The following is a 21,800-nucleotide window of genomic DNA, read 5'->3' as shown; positions in this document are numbered from 1 at the left end:
CCAAGGCTACGGTGATTTTCTTGTGCTTCATGAAGAAGGAAGATCGAAAACAAAAACAAAATAGCACACTAACAAACCCGCTTTAGCTCAGATCTCTGATGTTGGGGCAGGGCCAATTGATATTGCAAGCCCTGAGCCCGAAGGATTAGCAAGGATCATTTACAGCAACAGAAGCAGGGCCAATAAAATAAACAGAAATGCAAATGAACAGAGGAAGAAATGAGGCTAAATACCAGGCAACATAAGTGGAAACACCTTCACTGAGTTCTCCAGGGGCAGACGCAGCCAGAAAGATGCCTCTAGCATGTCATTTTCCAGCAAGTGGAAAGTCAGTAACAGCTTTAATTAAGCACCATGAGGTACGTGGGACCTTCGCAGTTACTCGACCAATATCTATCCCTCCAGAGATGTGCCGATTATGCGTTTACAGTTTAAAAGAGAAAATGATGAGCTACGACCATTATTTTCAAGGACCGCTTGACTATTTCCCCCCAGCTTTCTAAAATTTGATCTTGGATACACGATAACCCCTGACTCTGCCTGGGTGTAGCAGATGGAGGCAGGCTGTAGATAAGAAAAAAACATTTTCCTCCTTATTTTTTGCATTCGAATTCTAGGATTGACACTCCTAGGACTCTCAGAGGCAGCAATTACAGCCAAGCGAGTTGTGAAAGATGCACAATTTACTAAGTGCCATCTGTGAGTGATTCCTCTCGGTGATAGGCATGCTGATGTACAAGACAACATTTTTTAAAATACATTTTTTTATTGATTTCAGAGAGGAAAGAAGAGGGAGAGGGAGAGAAACATCAATGATGAGAGAGAATCATTGATGGGCTGACTCCTATTGGAGATGGAGCTTGCAAACAGGTGCCCCAACCAGAAATCGAACCATGACCTCCTGCTTCATAGGTCGATGTTTAACCACTGAGCAACACTGTCGGGTGACCACATCATTTTGTGAAGCATTAGAAATCTTTTTGGCTTAGTGGAAAATCAGACTTTTCTCATACGACAACTTCCTTCGAGAAATTTAAAATATTCCTATTGTTACCCATCAATTAATTCTCTTAAAAAAAAGAAGGTGCACCCTAGCTGGTCTGGTTCAGTGCATAGAGCATAGGCCTGTGGACTGAAGGGTCCCGGGTTCGATTCCAGGCAAGGGCATAGGACCAGGTTGCAGGCTCGATCCCCAGTAGGGGGCGTGCAGGAGGCAGCCTATCCATGATTCTCTCTCAGTATTGATGTTTCAATCTCTCTCTCCCTCTCCCTTCCTCTCTGAGATCAATAAAAATATATTTTTTTAAAAGAAGTAGAATACAGCGAAGAAGAATCTCATTATAGACTCTGGTTGCTCTGGGTTTCAGGAGCAAAGGTGAGGACAGAAGGAACTTGAAATGAAAATTCAGGTCAGATGACAGCGTTCAGACCCAGGCCTTGTTGCACCCCCAGCTCTTGCTGTTGGGAGACTGACAAAAAGTGCGCTTGGATGAATCAGTCACACCAAGGAATCCACCCCAGTAGGAGGCCCCACAGTGGGCCACGTGCCCATGGGCACTGCTCATCAGTGCTGCTGCTCTGAGGAGGCACTTTAAGGCGCTCCAGCTTTAAACGATCTCCGCTGAGGCACTCTCAGACTGGGGACAAAATGCACTACAACGTATTTCAGGAAATCGGAAGAGATGTTTCATCCAGAACGTAAAAAATAATCTTCCCACTTACGAATAAGAAGATAAATGACCCCATTTAAAAACGGGCAAAGCATTTCAATAGCTAGTTATGCAGAGAAGACATGCAGATGGTCAAGAAGCGTAAGGAAAGAACGCCAATATCATTTGGCATCAGGGAAATTGAAATCAAAACCACAGGGGGACAGCACTTCAGACCCACCAGGCGGGCTCGAATCAAAAGACATGTAATCACAAGTGTCGGTGACAATGTGGCGAAATTGGAACATTCATACATTGCTGGCAGGAATGCAAAGTGGAAACCAGTTGTCAGTTTCTTTAAGAGTGAAACAAAATGATTCAACAATTCCACCCCTATGTGTCTACCCAAGAGGAATATAATCATATGCTCACAGGCAAAGATTTTTACATAAAAGTTCACGCAGTGGAAACAACTTAAACACTCATCATCTGATGAACAGATACATGAAACGTCATCCATCCAGGCAACTGAGTGGTATTAAATCATGAACAGGAATGAAGTACTGACACATGCTATACTGTGAATGAAACTTTCTGTTCTTCCAATTCACGTGAACAAGTCATTTAACTCTCCTACAATTCAATGGAGTAGGTGCTACTATTATGCCCATTTTATAAATGAGGGGGAAAGCTACACAGAGGTTAAGCATCTTGTAACTGGGAAGAGATACAACAGATTCACCTCCAGGCAGCCTAGATCCAGAGCTGACCCCAAACACCAGACTTTCCGGCACCTTAGTTTTTATTCCACAGGAATAAAATCTTATCTAATAAAAGGGTAATATGCAAATTAACCATCACTACATCACAAAGATGGCAGCACCTAGTCCTCTCAGCCCCACCGGAGTCCCCCAGTCCCGGAGGGGTTGGGGGCGCAGCCACTAAGAGTGAGCAACAAGGCAAGCATTCCACCCCGGCCATGGAGGGCTTCTGGGCAGCGGGCACAGAGTTGCAGAGGGGGGCGGTGGGAGTGGGTAGTTAGGTCGTCACCCTGGTGATGAAGCCAGTCCGGGCGCAAAATGCTTGCGTCATTGCAGGCCAGGCTAAGGGACCACTATCCCACCCCACCCCCTGGGGGCATGAATTTCGTGCACTAGGCCTCTAGTATTACATAATTAGGAGGTCTTTTTCCTACAAATGCAACCATATGGGATACAGCAATCAAGTGTGGGAAAGAACATGGGTAATCTAAACTAAAAGAGTGTTAATCCTCATCCAAGGGTATTTTTCCACTGATCTTGAAAGAGAATGGAAGGAAAGCAGAGAGACAGAGATAGAGAAACATCGATGTGAGAGGGAGACATCCATTGGCTGCCTCCCACACAAGCCCCAGCCAGGGCCTGGGATTGAGCCTGCATCCTAAGTACGTGCCCTGGATCAGAATCCAACCCAGGGCCCTTCAGTCCAAGGGCTAACACTCTATCCACTGAGCAAACTGGCTAGGGCACAATGATATATTTCTTAAAGGCTTTATTTTTCAGCCATTGGCCACAGTTCCATCATGTAAATGATTGGAGTCATTATTCAAAGTGTGGGTTTAAAGATTTTCAGGCTCAGAGGGTGACCCTGGGAAGAGCAGGATGGGAAGAGAGTGGAACAATAAGGAGCAGAGGAAGGAACAAGTCAAGGAAACTCCAATTCCTGCAGGAAGAGGCTGTTGCTGGCTCTCTGGAAGGAGATAAAAAAGAAAACAGGTTTGAGAGAAAGTGAAAATCATCGCAATAGCACGGGCGTAGGAATTAAAAGTGAATTTAGGCACCAATATCACCATTAATATAGGTTTCTATATTTGTCCATGTATTCATATTCACAGGAGAACTGTATAATTCAGTTGGCTTTGTGCTAATCTAGCATCTATTGCTTTCACCTTGAAGGACTCCTCTTAGAATTTCTCGCAGAGCAAGTCTACTAATAATGAATCCCTGCTCTTTGGTTTATCTTAGAAAGTCTAAATTGCTCCTTGGATTTTGAAGTACAGTTTTTCTGGAAACACTATTCTTGGTTATGACTTCTATTTAGCGTTTTGACTTTATCATCCCACTCCTTCAAGCAGACAATGCTTCTGTGGAGAAATGTGCCAAATCTGATGAAAGCTCCCTTTTTGGTGATGACTTTTTCCTCTGGCTGCTTTTAAGGTTTTCTCTTTGCCTTTGACTTTGACAGTATGATTATAATGGGTCTCAGTGTGGGTCTTTTGGGATATATCTTGGTTGCAGTTATTGGAACTTCTTGAATTATTATGTATATTACTTTTTTTAAAAAAATATCTACCAATCTATTAAAAAATATATATGTTTTTATTGATTTCAGAGAAGAAGGGAGAAGGGGAGAGAGATGGAAACATCAATGGTGAGAGAGAATCATTGATTGGCTGCCTCTTGCACACCCCCTATTGGGGATTAAGCCTGCAACCCACACATGCGCCCTGACCAGGAACTGAACTGCGACCACCTGCTTCATGGGTCAACGTTCAACCACTGAGCCACCCCAGCTGGGCTCTTCCAGCCGTTATAGACTGGCTTTGTTCAGGGAAATCCTTCACTGCTCAGCCCATCTCGAGATTCTAGGACTTCTCAAACCTTTTCTGAGGATGTGTCTTACTTGGGCTTCTTTGTGTGGCTTTAGTCATTTTCAATTCATTAAGTAGCTTGTTCCTACTTTTCAGAAGCCCATAATCTCTTGCTCACCCTGGAAGGTGACCATGGAACTGAAGCTCTAACATGCCATGGTGATCACATCTTCTTCCAGGAGCATCTACATGAGGTCAAGAGCTCTGTCAGCATTCAAAGACAGACGAGGTAGACACCGGTTCCTCAGATGAACCAGAACTTGGGATGCACGATCCACTCTGCTTCTGACTGAGGAAAAATCCTCAGTGTGGGAGGTATCCTCCTGGTTACAATGCACTGGGCCAGACCAGGGGGCGGGGCAAGAATAGATGCTCCTCCCCCTTTGCTGGAATTCCTCCTTCCTTTTACATTGGTCTGAGTGCCGTCATTTCTCAGTTGGTTTCTAGAGTTTTCACAAAAGGACATTGGTCCATGTATTGCCTCAGTTTCTCTGTGGGAGAGTAAGGGTCTAAAGCAGTAGTTCTCAACCTTCCTAAGGCCGCAGCCTTTTAATACAGTTCCTCATGTTGTGGTGACCCCCAACCATAAAATTATTTTCGTTGCTACTTCCTCACTGTCATGTTGCTACTGTTATGAATCATAATGTAAATATCTGATATGTAGGATATATTTTCATGGTTACAAATTGAACATAATTAAATCATAGTGATTAATCGCAAAACAATATGTAATTATATATGTGTTTTCCGATGGTCTTAGGCGACCCCTGTGAAAGGGTCGTTCGATCCCCAAAGGGGTCGTGACCCACAGGTTGAGAACCGCTGGTCGAAAGCTTCCTTTTTGCATTTTTTATATATAAATTTATTTAGAGCACTTTTAGAATTATGAAACAAATTCTAAAGACTACGGGGAGTTCCTGAATATCTGTCAGCCACTATCCCCTACTGTTAACATTTTACATTAGCATCAGTTACTATTTGTCATAATTAATGAGCCAGTATGGCTACATGATTAGTAACTAAAGTCTACGGTTTATTCAAATATCCTTAGACGTTACCTAATGTCCTTTATCGGTTCCAGAATGTCATCCAGGATATCATATCATGTTTAGTTGTCATGTGCCCCAAGCCTCCTCTTGGCTGTAACAGTTTCACCACTTACTTTTTAGGTACAAAAGGCAAGAAATTCTTTTTGTGATTTAATTAAACTGGTTAAGAATTTTTCATTGCTTGTAACTCACAAAATAGCCAACGGATAGAGTTTTCTAGGCTAAACGTATTATTTTATAATGAGAAAAGTGAGGCTCATGGTATCCAAATGATGGCCCACCATTACACTCCTTGTATGGACAAGAGCTAAACTGTTCTTACGTTGAATTTCTGTGCTTTGTGATTTTATGACACATACTGCTGGGATACACTGTAATCACATTATCACAAAGACAACTTCATTACAGTCTGTATTCTGGAGTGAAATTTTTCACCAGCAAGTTAAAGGGAGATAATTTCCACTCACTGATTTGTGTAGCAGCATCTGTAATAACAACTTAGTGTGTAAAATGATTCAGAGAAAGTCTACTCTTCATCCATTAATCCATCCATCCATCGACTCCTACATAAATATATCTAAATATTTACTCAGCAAATATTTATTAATCACCTGCTATTGGCCAGACAATAAGCTGTGCAGTGCAAACGAATCCCTGATGATCTCCTTTATCTCCTGTATAAGAACAGTCATGAGTTGCCAGCAATGTTAGGTCATAAACCAAATGGTATAGCATACTGAAATTCATGAACCTTGTTTCTTTTTTAAAAAATATATTTTTGTTGACTTCACAGAGGAAGGGAGAGAGAGAGAGAGAGAGAGAGAGAGAGAGAGAGAGAGAGAGAGAGAAACATCAAGGATGAGAGAGAATCATTGATCAGCTGCCTCCTATATGCCCCCTACTGGGGATGGAGCCCACAACCAGGGAATGTGACCTGACCGAGAATTGAACCGTGACCTCCTGGTTCATAGGTCCACGCTCAACCACTGAGCTACTGCGGGCAGGCTGAGCCCTGTGTCTTCGTTGAGGATTCTAAGTAGAAATGTATACTTGACAATGGGGGGGACTGAAGTATAAATATTGAACTCAGAAAAAACAACCAGCTGAGGGCACATGAGGAGCAACCTCCAGCGAAGGAGCTGGTGTCATGGAAGCCAAGGCAAGAACCTGGAGCAGAAAATCACCAAAACTGAACTGGGGCACTGACGCAGGAGCTGTATACATTTCCTCAAAGGTAATGAGCAGAATTTCTTCAAAATGCGGTGGACAACTTTTTTTTAGTCCTCACCCGAGGATAGCTTTCCATTGATTTTTTGAGAGAGTAGAAGAGAGAGGGGAAGGCAGGGAGAAATATCGCTGTGAGAGAAACACATCAATGGGTTGCCTCCTGCACAAGCCAGACCAGGACCCAGGCCAGGGAGGAACCTGCAACCGAGGCACGTGCCCTTGACTGGAATCGAACCTGGAACCCTTTGATCTGCAGGCTGATGCTCTATCCACTGAGCCACACCAGCTAACGCTCACTCAAGCTTTGAGAGGAGCTAGAGGGCAAGGGCTTGGCGGGGAACTGCTACAGCCCACCCCCCTGGTGGGCCACGGCAAAGCCCTCTGTCCCCAGCCCCCTCTCCTGCTATACAGGAGCGCAGACAACAATGACAGGCTCCTGCCACAGAGGTGACCCCGTGTCCTCTGAAGTTCAGCCAAGTCACTTGGCAGCGACACCCTCACCCCCACTTGGCACTTGGCACAGGCCACAGTGTCCTGCCTGTGCCCCAGCTCCGGGCGATGACATCAAAATTGCTCTCTGCAAGGCTTGGCTCCGGGAGGAGGCGATCCAAAGGCCGCCCCGGGCTAGCCTTTCAAGTACAGGCTGTGACGGCAACCTGCTCACCCAGGTGCCTGTCCTCACAGGTGGCTGTCACTGTGACTCCGAAAGGACTCTGTGCCCCACTTCGTGCACATCCCTCGGGGCCACGGAAGAGCTCAGGAGAAGAATGAGCACCTCAGTGCAGCAGGCGTCCACGGCTCCCCCCAAAAGTGCCTTGTCGTCAAGTGGCCCAAGGAAATGCAGAAATTTCAATCCCTTCAGAGACCTGGGCCTGCGGACCAGTAGGCCCAGTGTTTGAGGGACTTCTGGCCAGATTACGAAAACCAGCAAAGTTCCTTTTTTTAAAAAAAATATTTTTATTGATTTCAGAGAGGAAGGAAGGAGAGATAGAAACATTAATAATGACAGAGAATGATTGATCGGCTGCCTCCTGCATGCCCCCCACTTGGGATCGAGCCCACACCCCAGGCATGTGCCCTTGAACGGAATCGAACCCAGGACCCCTCAGTCCGCAGGCTGATGCTCTATTCACTAAACCAAACCACCTAGGGCAGGGGTGGGCAACCCCTGGCACGCGTGCCAAACATGGCACGCCAATAACTTTGCTGGCACGCAAAACCCTCTCTTATAATCTTCCATTTACAATTTTTTTCTTAATATTGACTTTTTAAATTTTTAGATAAATTCAGTGTAGGTTCATCTTAGATAAATAATTTTACATAACATGTATACATTAAAAAATAAATGTATTTTTTGTCATCATATATTGGTTTTTTTTTGTCGCTTGAATGAATTTTATTATTTCTTCAAGGTTCTTCACAAACGTACACCTTAAGAGAAATCAAGTAGGCGTAACATGTTCTCAAAAAATTAGGGTTGGCATGCAGAAGAATTTTGAGTCAGAGATTTTGCTGGTTTTGGCACGCACTCACAAAAAGGTTGCCCACCCCTGAGCTAGGGTGTCTTTTTGAAAAAATATATTTTTATATATTTTAGAGCTAGAGAAAGGGAGAGGGAGAGAGAGACAGAAACATCAATGATGAGAGAAAATCATGGATTGGTTGCCTCCTATATGGCCCACACTGGGGATCAAGCCTGCAACCAGGGCCTGTGCCCTTGACCAGAATCGAACCATGACCTCCTGGTTCCTAGGTGGACGCTCAAGCACTGAGTCATGCCGGCCGGCCAGCAGCAATGTTTCCAGAAGAAATGGACAGGACAAGGAAAGAGCCTGTGATGGGGGACAGTTCTGCTCAGCACACGGCCCTGTGTCACGTGCCAAGTGAGAGCTGGAATGACGTGTCATTTCACAGCCTTCCTTTAACAGCCTTCCCATTAGCTCTGCACACTCCCCTAACCGCGAGGAGCAGAGAGGATTAACTCAGCAGCTAGGAGCTTTGTCAGAAGCGCAAGAAAACAAATCTGATCCGAAGATGGGGAGAAACAGCCCCTAATGTTCCACTCGGGAGCTTTCACGTTGACACAACGTGATTACCTCTCACTTCCAGCAATGACACGATCACGCATACGCTGTTCCTGCATTTCCAAAATGACAATCTACCTTCCTCCCCTTGCCTGGATGCTCGCATCCTAAGGAATTCATTTACCTAAATGGCACTTGCTCTCGCCATTAGGCAATTATCGGCACTTTATGCAGAATTCATCGTGTGCACTGCAAGTGATATATTTTATTTAAGAATTCTTCCCCAAACCACAGAAGTGAGGCAAACGGCCTCTTCTTTAATATCATGCCAATCCTTCCTATCTATCTATCTGTCTATCTATCTAAGTAAATGAGCCGGCGCTTAACACTGGATATTTAAAACCTAACAAAATAATAGAGCAATCTACCTCAAATAGATCTCTCTTATTTCTTTTATTGGCAGAACAGTTAATTTCCAGAAAGATCTGCATTTTATCGCCACAAACAAAGGGGAACAACTTGTATAATCTCGCAGATTCATTTGTCTTTTGTCGGATGTGCATTAACAATGCAGGCTTGACATAGTGGGAAACTGACATGTGCTTCGAATATGAGAATGTTACAAGGCAATGGAGGCACCCACGGCACCCACATCCATCTTTATAAAGGAACTCTTCTTGACTTTTTTTTAAAAATATATTTTATTGATTTTTTACAGAGAGGAAGGGAGAGAGATAGAGAGTTAGAAACATCGATGAGAGAGAAACATCGATCAGCTGCCTCCTGCGCATCTCCTACTGGGGATGTGCCCGCAACCCAGGTACATGCCCTTGACCGGAATCGAACCCGGGACCTTTCAGTCCGCAGGCCAACGCTCTATCCACTGAGCCAAACCGGTTCCGGCTCTTCTTGACTTTTTACCAAACATTTAGAGAAGGAAAAGTTCCAGAAGAAACATCACACAGTCAGGGATTCAGGGTCTCATCCGCAGAATAACAGTGAGACTTCTTATGAAAACTTGGGGTAACGATTGAGGAAAAAATATTGAAGAACAGCCCTAGAACTAGGGATCAATGTTTGAAGATAATCCACTCCTCCTTCCTTCTTAGGGACACTTGAATTAGACTAGGCAGAGCCTAGAGCAGTGGTTCTCAACCTGTGGGTCGCGACCCCTTTGGGGGGTCGAATGACCCTTTCACAGGGGTCGCCTAAGACCATCGGAAAACACATATAGAATTACATATTGTTTTTATGATGAATCACGATGCTTTCATTATGTTCAATTTGTAACAATGAAAATACATCCTGCATATCAGATATTTACATGACGATTCATAATAGTAGCAAAATTATAGTTAGGAAGTAGCAACGAAAATAACTTTATGGTTGGGGGTCACCACAACATGAGGAACTGTATTAAAGGGTCGCGGCATTAGGAAGGTTGAGAACCACTGGCCTAGAGGGAATGCTTGGAGAATCACACATAAGAATGAGGTAAGGCTTTGGCATTTCTTTTAAAATATCTATATATCTATATCTATATCTATATCTATATCTATATCTATATCTATATCTATATCTATATCTATATCTATATCTATATCTATCTATCTATCTATATATACTAGAGGCCCGATGCATGAAATTTGTGCAAGGGGCTTGGTCCTCGCAGCCCTGGCTTCATCCGGAAGGCCGTTTTGACAGACGTCTGGAAGGACGTTCGGCTGTCTGGTCTAACTAGCATATTACACTTTTATTATTATAGATTGTTATTGATTTCAGAGAGGAAGGGGGAGGGAGAGAGAGATAGAAACATCAATGATGAGAGATAATCATGGATTTGCTGCCTCCTGCACGCCCCCTACTGGGGATGGAGCCCGAAACCCAGGCATGTGCCCTGACAGGGAATCAAACCCTCATCTCCTGGTTCATAGTTCCATGCTCCACCACTGAGCCACACCGGCCAGGCACCATTTCTAATTTCCACGAGGACAGAATCCTGCCACACTGACTTGACTGTCTTCTGCTGTGATTAACACGAAAGGGGGCTTGTCTCTTTTCGGATCAGGCCTTCCTGGAGATGGATGGGCCCCCCAAAAACTGCACATTGACCACAGAACTGACTGGCGGATCGGAATGGCTAACCTTCTCCCACGTTGGGCTAAGTCGATATTGGAGGATAAAGCGGACGTTTCCACATCTCGTTACTAATCTCCACTATTCAGGTTTCAGAATTGAATTCTGCATTAAGACGATGCGGAGCCTGTTTAATTGCCCACCATGGGAGCCGCGGATAGAATAACAGAACAGCGTGCCTTGTCCAATAAGCACCTTGTAGGCTCACAGGGTGGAGGGGGCCAGAAAACCAGCGGGTTAAAACAGGAAAACATCAGCCTCCAAAACTTAGAACTTGGAAATCAGGGCATGTCTTTGGGAATGAGCCTCTAGTCTCCCCCACGCCATGCCTATCCGCAGACTCCAACTCACCTCATAATCAATCTTGCCAGCTAGTGTCCTCATATTTTCCTGGTTTTACCATTTGCCTCCATCTACGAACATCACACCCCCAAACTTATGAAGCACATTATTTTTGCATTTACTCTCCCCACCCCCCATGAACAAACATGTTCTCGTTCCATTGAACGAAGGAATGGAAAATAAATAACACAGGATGGTCTCTAGTCTATAATTATACATATTTGCAGCCCTGCTCAGCAGAAATATTTGTCTAGTACCCACCGCCCACTTTGAATGCAAGAGTGACACGTAATATTCATTTTGACATCATTGGTTTTTCATATCTGCAAACAAACCTGGTTTTGTTGGTGTTTTTTTTATATATAAAAAGAATAGAGAGCTACTTCCGAATTAAGATCACTGATCTAGGCCCTGGCCAGACAGCTCAGTAGTTAGAGCATCATCCTTATACTCCAAAGTTGCAGTTCGATCCCTGGTCAGGGCATGTACAATAATCAACCAATGGGTGCATCAATGAGTGGAACAACAAATCTCTCTCTCTCTCTCTCTCTCTCTCTCTCTCTCTCTCTCTCTCTCTCTCCCTCCCCCCTTCCTTTCTCTGTTTCTAAAGTCAATAATATTAATAAGAGGACTGATCATTGATTAACGTTGGGATTTTCATCATATCAGGAATTCACACAAATTGTGTGGCTTTTATTGAGCTGGGAAAGTTCTACTGTCAATCAATAGAAGTATTCTATCTTAGAAACTTATTAATATTCATTTATTTAGTATTTACCTGTTCTAAAAGGAAGAGTAAGTAAATGCTTGAGTTATACGACTTTTTTTTTTTAATATATTTTATTGATTTTTTACAGAGAGGAAAGGAGAGAGATAGAGAGCCAGAAACATCGATGAGAGAGAAATATCGATCAGCTGCCTCCTGCACATCTCCCACTGGTGATGTGCCCGCAACCCAGGTACATGCCCTTGACCGGAATCGAACCCGGGACCTCTCAGTCCGCAGGCTGACGCTCTATCCACTGAGCCAAACCGGTTTCGGCGAGTTATACGACTTTTTGACTTTTTAAAATCCTCACCAGAGGATGTTTTTTAAAATTGATTTTAGAGAGAGGAAAGAGGAAAAAATATTTTTTTAAAAAAAGAAAAAAAATGAAGACATCTAATCTCTTTCAAAGAGACGATGTGAAAGAGTGAAAAATTAAATGCAAAGGTGCTAATTGCTAGCCATGAACTCATTTTCAAGTTGTTCATTTAACTTCTACAACTAATGAGTAGAGATATACTCCACACTGCAAACTGGGGCTCCCCAGAAACTCAGGTAATTAGAGTATCTCTTTATAATGGACATTACTCAGCAGGTAAGAAAAAAACAAATCAGAATGATTCCCTTTATTTGTAAAACTCATTAGTGACGAGGAAAGTACAAATAATTTCCAAAGTACTACTGTGGTGTTGTTTTTTTTTTTTGATAATGCAAGGAAAACAGGTGATTTTAGACTGGTAACCACATTTAAAATATATATGTTTTTATTGATTTCAGATAGGAAGAGAGACAGAGAGAGGGATAGAAACATCAAAGATGAGAGAGAATCATTGATTGTCTGCCTCCCCGCCCCCTGCTGGGGATCAAGCCTGCAACCTGGGCATGTGACCTGAATTGGAATTGGATCTTGAGCCCCTTCCTGGTTCATAGGTTGATGATCCCCCACTGAGCGACACAAGCCAGGCCAAAGTACTACTGTTCTGGACATCTTAAAACTGTCCCTGAGGATTGTGGAGATTTACTTTTCAAGTAAAAACAACAACAACAAACCCACAGATTTGGAAAAGTGACACTGATCATCTGGTTCTAAAGCTTACCGTTTAGTAATCAGTATAGGTTTTTCTATTACCTTGATGATTGGCCCTTACACATTCAACAGCTGGAATTAGGCCACTGCCCATGTTAAAGTGACACCAGGGCTAGTCTTGGTTTTAATCTATTGATCAAATAGCCTAGAACCCAAATCTACCAGAGGACAAGAAAAAACCACTGTAATTAGAGAAGTCTGAGCTATGCCTTCATAAAGTCATGATCCATGTTTTTTGAAAATTTTACTTTTTTGCCAGAAATTTTGACTGTGTTGAATCAAAGCATCTAGGCCACCCCAACTGAGTCTATTATATAAACCCATAACCATGTTACAAAATAGATGGCACAATGCAGGACAAAAATATCTTTCTAGCAACATGAGGGCGCCCTGCAGTGGGTCATGTTCAAGGGCAACTTGAATTTCCCAGGAGGGACCCAGGAGGCAAGCCCTTCAGCCCCCAACTGTACTTTGAAGAGGGGCGTTCTCTCCGCCCCAGAGCAATTCTAGGAAGGGAAGAGATCTGAGCTACAGATACTGGGAAACATGTGACTGTCTTCCTAGCTATGTTCCAACAATCCAAGCATGAAGGTACGGGATGCCCCAGAGATCAAATCCCCAATCTTGGCAGGTATTTTAATTCTTTTATTTTTTTAAATATATTTTATTGATTTTTTTACAGAGAGGAAGGGAGAGGGATAGAGAGTTAGAAACATCGATGAGAGAGAAACATCGACCAGCTGCCTCTTGCACACTCCCTACTGGGGATGTGCCTGCAACCAAGGTACATGCCCTTGACCGGAATCGAACCTGGGACCTTTCAGTCCGCAGGCTGACGCTCTATCCACTGAGCCAAACTGGTCAGGGCGGTATTTTAATTCTTACAAAAATGACTCCCCACCTCTCATGATGAGCCTGTGTTTGCTGGTCACTCCACAAAACAATGCATCCTGCGGTGTGAAAGATTCGTTCCCCTTGGCCACCAGTCTCTGCTCAATTGTATTAGACCAGGGCAAACTGTGCTTCCAGATTGCAAATCTATGTCACTCGTTCCTCATAACTAAGAATTTCACTTAGGTTGGAGAAGAAAGCAGGCCAGACCCTTGCTGTTCTGAGAAGTGTTTTATAAGTATTCTTCTCATACAACTGCAAAGCATCAGAGCACTGTGGAAATGTTGAGCGGGTCCTCAGAAAGGTAAATGCTGAATTACCATATGATCCAGCAATTCCGCTCCCAACTAGGTCCCCAAGAAAGTGGAAAACAGGGACACAAACAGAAATTTGTACACCGGTATTTAAAGAGGCACTGTTCACAAGGGCCCCAACGACCCATTGGCAGATGAATGGATGAGCAAATGTGATATATACCCATACAAGGGAATATTATTAATTTTTAAAGAGAAATGGAATTCTGATATGTGCTACAGCATGGATAAACCTTGAGGACATTACGCTGAGTGGAATAAGACAGACACAAAAGGACAAACACTATATGATTTCACTTTGGTGAGTATCTAGAACAGACAGATTCATAGAGACAGAAAGGAGAACACAGTTTACCAGGGGTTGGAGAGGGGGAATAGAAAGTTATTCTTTAATGCAGCGGTCGCCAACCGGTGGTCTGCAGACCACTCGTGGTCCATGAGGTCCGAAAGGTTGGCGACCGCTGGCTTAATGGGTACAGAGTTTCTATTGGGGATAAGAAAAAGCTCTAGAAAAGGATTCTGATGATTGTTGCACAACACTTTGAACATACTTAATGGCACTCATTGGTATAAATAAAAATGGCAAATTTTATAGTATACATATTTTACCAGAATTAAAATAGGAGCTTCCACAACAATCCAAATTCTTACCCAATATCGATTGGGAGGATGGGGGGGCTTATAATCGTATTGACAGAGCACCTGAATTAATCTGAAAAGTAATCCCATTATTTTAAATCTTAGAACACATATCCTTATGTGAATAGGGGGTTAAGTTTTTCTCAAGTTTCCTTTTCAAGGCCTGTGGGAAGTGATTGGGGAGGTGACTCAGCTGGGAATCCAGCAGGCAGAGCAGATAAGCATGGTCAGGCTGACCCACCAGGAGTCAACATCATCTCGTCAACACCATCTCATCGCCTGATGACTAAGGGCAATAGCCGACGTCTGCAGACCCCCAGGCCTGCACATATCACCCTAGCCCACTCCCCTTATAATCCTGTCCCCGGCGCCTGGCTGTAAGACACCCTGTCTTCTTGGTTGGCTGGCCGTCTCAATTAATGCCTTCTATGAGTCAACCGTGCCTTCGTTATTGGGCACAGCGACAGGCAGCCCGAGCCCAACTGGGGGTTTCCTGGTAACAATATCCCTGTGAGAAATGTATGACCCGATCCTTTATGGGCACCATCCTTTGAGCTGACTTTTCTAGTTATGGGTGCGTCCGTTACATTTCGGGAATTGACTATTTCTACAAAGCATTCTCAGTGATACTCCTCATGGCAAACTTTTTTGTTCGCCTCAGACAATGAGTATAGCGGGCCTTGGATTTATGAAGGAAAACTTCTGTTCTGGCCCACGGTTACCATGCCATATGGGCAACTGTCACTCTAAGATGGTGCTTGGCCAAGAACAAAGCAAACCCATGTGACAAGAGACAGAAAACACAGGCAATCAAGTTGGTTGTGTAATGGCCTCCCAATGCCTAGGAGTCCCTAGTTGAAGTCTGTTAATTCTCCCGAGTAGAGGGGCAAACAGAGAGAGCCACGAGCCAGAGATCTTGCCGTGATGTCGTCCGTGCCACCTACCTGATGAAGCAGTCCCGGCCATCCCGGCTCGCCGTCATCTCCCATCCATAGGGCGGGACCTGGTTCAAGCCCCAGGTTCCCGAGGGAGGTGGCCAGCCTGAAGACTTCGTCCTGTGGCTGTGAAAGAAGAAAGAAAGAAAAGCATCATTACAACGGACTTTATTGATTTCAGAGAGGAAGACAGAAACATCAATGAGGAGAGAGAATCATCGATCGGCTGCCTCCTGCACGCCCCCTACTGGGGATCAAGCTCATAACCGGGGCATGTGCAGTGACCAGGAAGCAAACCGTGACACTCAACCACTGAGTGACATGGGCAGGGCTAGCAAAATAGTTTTGACCTAACCTCTAAAGGGGTTGAGAGCAAGCATGTCAAACTCGCGGCCCGCAGGCCGCATGCAGCTCACAATGAATATTTTTGCGGCCCAGCCAATATAACAGTATGTAAGAAACGTTTTTTGTTTTTTTTAAAATATATTTTATTGATTTTCCACAGAGAGGAAGGGAGAGAGATAGAGAGTGAGAAACATCGATCAGCTGCCTCCTGCACATCTCCTACTGGGGATATGCTCGCAACCAAGGTACATGCCCTTGACCGGAATCGAACCTGGGACCTTTCAGTCCGCAGGCCGACGCTCTATCCACTGAGCCACACCGGTTTCGGCTAAGAAACGTTTTAATAAAAATTTCATAACTTAATTTTTACAGTATCCTGTTACACATAATTATGAATAATGAACTACAACATTCGCTAATGACTGATAACTATCGTGTTGCATTCATTTCCTTTACACACAGGCACACCCTTTAATATTTTAGCAGCCGATGGCCACGTCAATAGTCTTGGACTGACTTGTTTGGTGTGCACAACAGGAAATATTTCGCTTTCAGAGAACAAGAAAAACAGGTTTATTTGTGTGACGCTTATTAATTTGTGCAGTTATTCAGTGTTTGTTAAGTGAATGTTCAAGAAAAATATTAATTTTTATTAAAATGTTCTATTATTATATGTTCACGATGACTCATTTATTTCAGCCCTTTATACTCAGCATGTCTCTAACGAAATAAACCTACGTTTCTATGAAAATGGAAGCTTTTGTTTTCTTGGGGCCCACAGAAGCTTAAACCTTGTTTATTTGGCCCGTATTAGCCTTTGAATCTGACATAGATGGTTTAGAGACTCACCCCGGTCTATGAGCCTCAATTCAAGAAACCCCCACTGAATGCCCCCAGAGTGCTCAGCTCCCACCAATATTTTCAGCTACATAAGGTGTGTGTGTGTGGGGGGGGGGGGTGGTTTCTCTTCAGATTATCACCACACACTTTTCTTGCATGTGACAGACTTTTCAAGGCCCGGGTCTGATATCCGGACAGTGGTTTGATTTATGCCCGGCAACCACTGAGCAACACCAGCTGGGCTCTCGGGTGCCTTTTCCCAGAGGTCCTGTGAGGTGAATGCAATGAATGGCTCAGCAGGATGAAGCAAGTTTCCTAAGGACACACAAGCCAATTCTGAGCAAAAGTTCTGCACACTTTCCATGAACTGAGCATTACCAAGAAAAGCTACTAGGACAGTTTGGCACATAAGTGGATATCACACCACAATAGAAACCCACGAGTCAAAATAAACTCCCAGTTTTATGGGTCTTGGGGTCAAACAACCCAAGCCTCAGTATCCTGAACGCCTCTCACAAAAGGCAAACTTTCCACGCCTGTAACCACACTGCAAGCAAGGAGCGCCATTCAGCCCGAGACAAACTCTCCATGTCATTTGCAGCGAAAAGCCACATATTAGCTTTGACATTTTGCCTCATCAGCAACATGGAAGGAGGGGTTACTGAGAATTTGCTGAAACGCTGCCTTTGCAAGATGAAGAGGAAGGGGGAAGTGACTCCGCGTGACCAACAGGTGGTCACCACCCCCAGCCAGAGGCCTGCGCCCCGTTGCGGGGGCTCCTGCAGAAATTGCACTGATCTCTCATGGATGCCCAAGACGCCCGCCGAGCTTATCGATGCAAAGGAAATGAGCGATACCAGTTCGGATTGAGCAATATTGCGCATCACGTGGCTTTTTGGTCCAGGTGCAGTTCCTCTCTGGATGGCCTGCAAGAGCCCTGGGCAGCTCCCCGTCGCAGACCCGCCCCAAAGAGTGTGGGGAGGAGGGGGATGACCTGCCCGGGCCACACCATCCGCCAGTCAATACCCTCCGACGCCAGGCACCACATTCACAACTTCACTCTCAATGGCAGATCTCATGGGAACAGCACCCAAAACCGGGGTGTCAGCCTTTCTTTTAGTATTTATTAATTTCTTTTTATTTATTTATTTTGATTTGTCAACCTTTCTTTAAAAAAATATTTTTTATTGATTTCAGAGAGATAGGGAGAGGAAGAGAGAGAGAGAGAGACATTGAAGTATGGTACCTATTTGCTTTTTTTAACAATGGACAGGTTATTTTGATTTTCTGAATTGTATAAATCATCCCTTTTGATTGAACGCCTTATTGATTGAATGACTATCCCATTAATTGTGATCTTACTGGTTATCGAAGCACATTCTTCTGTACCTGGGAAACAGGACAGCACAATTACCCTAAATTGTTTTAGTGGCCACAGGTGGTGCGTACCAGCTGCCTCAGTGGTCCCGAGACCAGGACAGCACAATTACTCTAAATTGTCCTGACAACTCAGTGGTCGGGAGACCCGAGGGCTCTAGATAATGTGTTTCTATCAACTCAGTGATCTGGAAACCCAAAACTGTAATTTAGATAACATGCCTAAGTTTAACCCAGGTTACCCAAGGGCTCTAGATAATGTATTTCTGTCACTTCAGTGACCCCGAGACCCGAAACTGTAATTAACATGCTTAATTCTGCTTCTGTAATCTGCTTTTTTGGGAGCCAGGTGCCACATTCCAAACCCTGAGATGTAATCAATACCTTTGTGAGTTTTGCCTATATAAGTCTGGTTTTGCCACCATCTTATTACTATGAGATTTGGGGATGACCCCTCATAGTCCCGGATTGCAATAAATGTGACTCTTTAATTCGACTTCTTGAGGCGTCCTTCTGTGATTCGCGGGGTACATTACAACAACATCAATAAGGAGACAGAATCATGGAACGGCTGCCTCCTGCACGCCCCACACTGGGGATCGAGCCCCCAACTCAGGCATGTGCCCTTGACCGGGAATCGGACCCTGACCTCCTGGTTCATAGGTCCACACCCAACCACTGAGCCACGCCGGCCGGGCAGGGGTGTCAACCTTTCTGTGATGAGGAGAGACTTCATTCCCCAGGTTGCAGGGTAACGCACCGCAACCCTCCCCGCCAGCTCATGCACTTGACCATGACCCAACACTACTCCCTGGGGAAGCAAGCCCATTTCCTGTAAGCAAGGTGGAGAGGAACTCTTTTGCATCATGTTAACTGCCTCCCTCAATTCTCTTGAACTTCCTTTCGGTTTTCCCACATCCTTCACGAAGTGTGGTGAGCGAGAGCTCACACATTGAGCCCGCATCTGGCACATTTAGAATGCACAGCGGGGTGATTTCTGGCTGGATGACTATTCAAAAACAAAGACGCGGGGAGCGTTTGTTCCTCTTCTTCATGCAGAAGTCAGCAGCAGCCTTTTCCTAGGGCTGTGTTTTACAAAAGGTGCTGCTTTCCTGCAGCGAGAAAACACATGAATTTCCACCCCGAGCTACCCCAGAAACCGCCAATTTCTCTGCACTCCCAGGTGCATGCTTTCTAAGGGGAGGACCGAAAAGAACAGGCCCGGAGGGGTATGAACACAGGATATCCGCTATTACAAAGGCTGGAAAAGGGTTCGTGCAGTGTGAGGTGCCACAGAGAATATTCTTGAAAGTGAAAGGAGGCCTATGCTGAGAGCACAACAATTTATTGTGCATTATTAATTTATGTACTGTATCCGAACGTCCACCTTTCCCAGCACAGCTAACTTATTTTATATATACATAATTTTTTAAATTGATTTCAGAGAGGAAGGAAGAGGGAGAAAGAGATAGAAACATCAGTGATGAGAGAGAATAACTGATTGGCTGCCTCCTGCACACCCCACCCTGGGGATGGAGCCTGCAAACCTGGCAAGTGCCCTTGACCAGAATTGAACCCGGGACCCTTCAGTCCACAGGCTGACACTCTATCCACTGAGCCAAACTGGCTAGGGCTCGGCTAACTTATTGAAGACAAAACAGTAGACTGTCTTTTCTCTTCTCTTTTCCTTTCTTCCCTTCTCCCAACCCCCCACACCCACAGTCTAAATCACTAAAAGAAAGACACAGCCTCCCTAATATAATTGACATGCAAATGAAAGAGCTGTAATAATGAGGAGGAAGCCAGTGTTCTATTATGAGCCACACTGTGTCCTGTCCACAATGTTCAGGAAGTCGTAAGCAACTGTCCACGAAGTTGTTTCCCAATAAATCCTTTTGTCAGAAAACACCAAGTGAAGCTACTGGAAAAATCCACAAACACTAATGGAGTTAATTCAGGTCAAGGGACAGCAGTTGTTACAAAACAAATGATTGAATAATAAAACTCAGACATGACTAGAAACCTGTCTGCTCATGTGTTGATATGAAATACATGGGTCAGGGCCCTGGCCAGTGGGGGTCACTTGGTTGAGCATCATCTCATGAGGTCTCCGGTTGGATTCCAGATCAGGGCACATGCCCTGGTTGTGGGCTCGATCCCCGGTAGGTGGCATGCAGGAGGCAGCCAATGGATGTTTCTCTCTCCTTGATGATTCTCTAGATCTCTCTCCCTCTCCCTTCCTCTCTCTCAAATCAATAAAAACATATATTTTAAAAAAATACATGGGTCAGAAAGGCATGAGTAGAACTCAAAAACTTAAAAGGGGGAGTAGAAAAGAGATAACAGTGTTTGTACATATGCAATGACAGTCTGGAGAAAAAACAAGGATGCAGGTCCTACCTGGGGGGACTGGGCTCCCACGCTATGCAGTGTGCTCACTGGTAGTCCACCAAAACCACAACATCCATCCTTGAAGCTGACAGTTTACCCTCTGCTGAATCCCACCTCTATGGCTGCACCAAACTCCCCACCACTCCCAAATGCCGCCCATCCAATCATTGCTGAAGACACAGTTTCTTCTACCCAGAGACGAAGAGGTGGCCCCTTGTAGAGCAGCAGCAGGGCCAGTGCATATAAACTAGCTGGTTTGGCTCAGTGGGTAGAGCGTCGGCCTGCAGACTGAAGGGTCCAGGATTCTATTGTGGTCAAGGGCACGTGCCTGGGTTGTGGGATCGATCCCCAGTAGAGGGCGTACAGGAAGCAGCCAATCAATGATTCTCATAAATGATGTTTCTCCTTCTCTCTCTCCCCCAACTTCCTCTCTGAAATCAATAAAAATATTTTTAAAAAATAATAAAAAGAATGGGCTCTATTTTGAAGAGAGGCAAGTTGTTAACAACTCCTGACATTTATTAAGGGATTATTCGATGCCAAGCTCTGTGCTAAGGATTCTATGTTGTCTGGATCACAATATCCTGTGTTATAAAGACTCTGCCAAATAAAGCTCCGTATAACCCTGGAGGGATACAGGACTCACAATGGTTTTATCCATTCTCAAAATAGAAAAAGGGCAGAAGGATCATCATCTATTTTTTGCCCCTCATCTAGCAAGAACGGGTTAAAAACTAGCCCCAGTGACACCTCTCTGTAAGGTCCAAAGTTGAAGAGTGCAAGCTGCTCTCAAAGGAGAAGAAAATATTAGACACGTTTCCCCAGGAGCCAGGAATCCCAGCTGTGTGTACAGAGGGTCAGTTTCCACTGGTCTCGGCCCGGCCTCGAGATTCCTTGCAAGTCCGATGTTCTGTGACTTCAACTCGAGATCACGGCTGTGTGAGCCACTTTCAAACACTTAGCTCAGCCTTAAAAATAGCGACCTACATCGGCAGGGCTATTTCAGGCCCTCCGGAAACTCCCCAGGACTCACTGAACTGGTTTGCAACTTTGTGCTTCGCCCATCTATTCTCAGCAACAGATTGAAACTGTCCTGACAAAAACGATCTGGATGCATGAAGAGGGAGCAGCTGCGAAGGGTAAGGCACAGTTGCAGAGC

General features: G+C 44.6%; 1 protein-coding gene across 1 annotated transcript in view; it reads right to left on the bottom strand.

The window, feature by feature from the left end:
• Positions 1-21,800, bottom strand: part of FRMPD4 (FERM and PDZ domain containing 4) — a 535,991-nt gene that overhangs the window by 211,140 nt on the left and 303,051 nt on the right. The window contains exon 2 of the mRNA XM_081080933.1: positions 15,698-15,814. Within this exon, the coding sequence (XP_080937059.1) occupies positions 15,698-15,814 (117 nt within the window). The remainder of the gene's footprint in view (positions 1-15,697; positions 15,815-21,800) is intronic.

Source organism: Myotis nattereri, assembly GCF_964212035.1.
Source record: "Myotis nattereri genome assembly, chromosome: X".
NCBI lineage: Eukaryota > Metazoa > Chordata > Mammalia > Chiroptera > Vespertilionidae > Myotis > Myotis nattereri.
The sequence above is the reverse complement of the archived record's forward strand: the minus strand, read 5'-3'. Positions and strand labels throughout refer to the sequence as shown.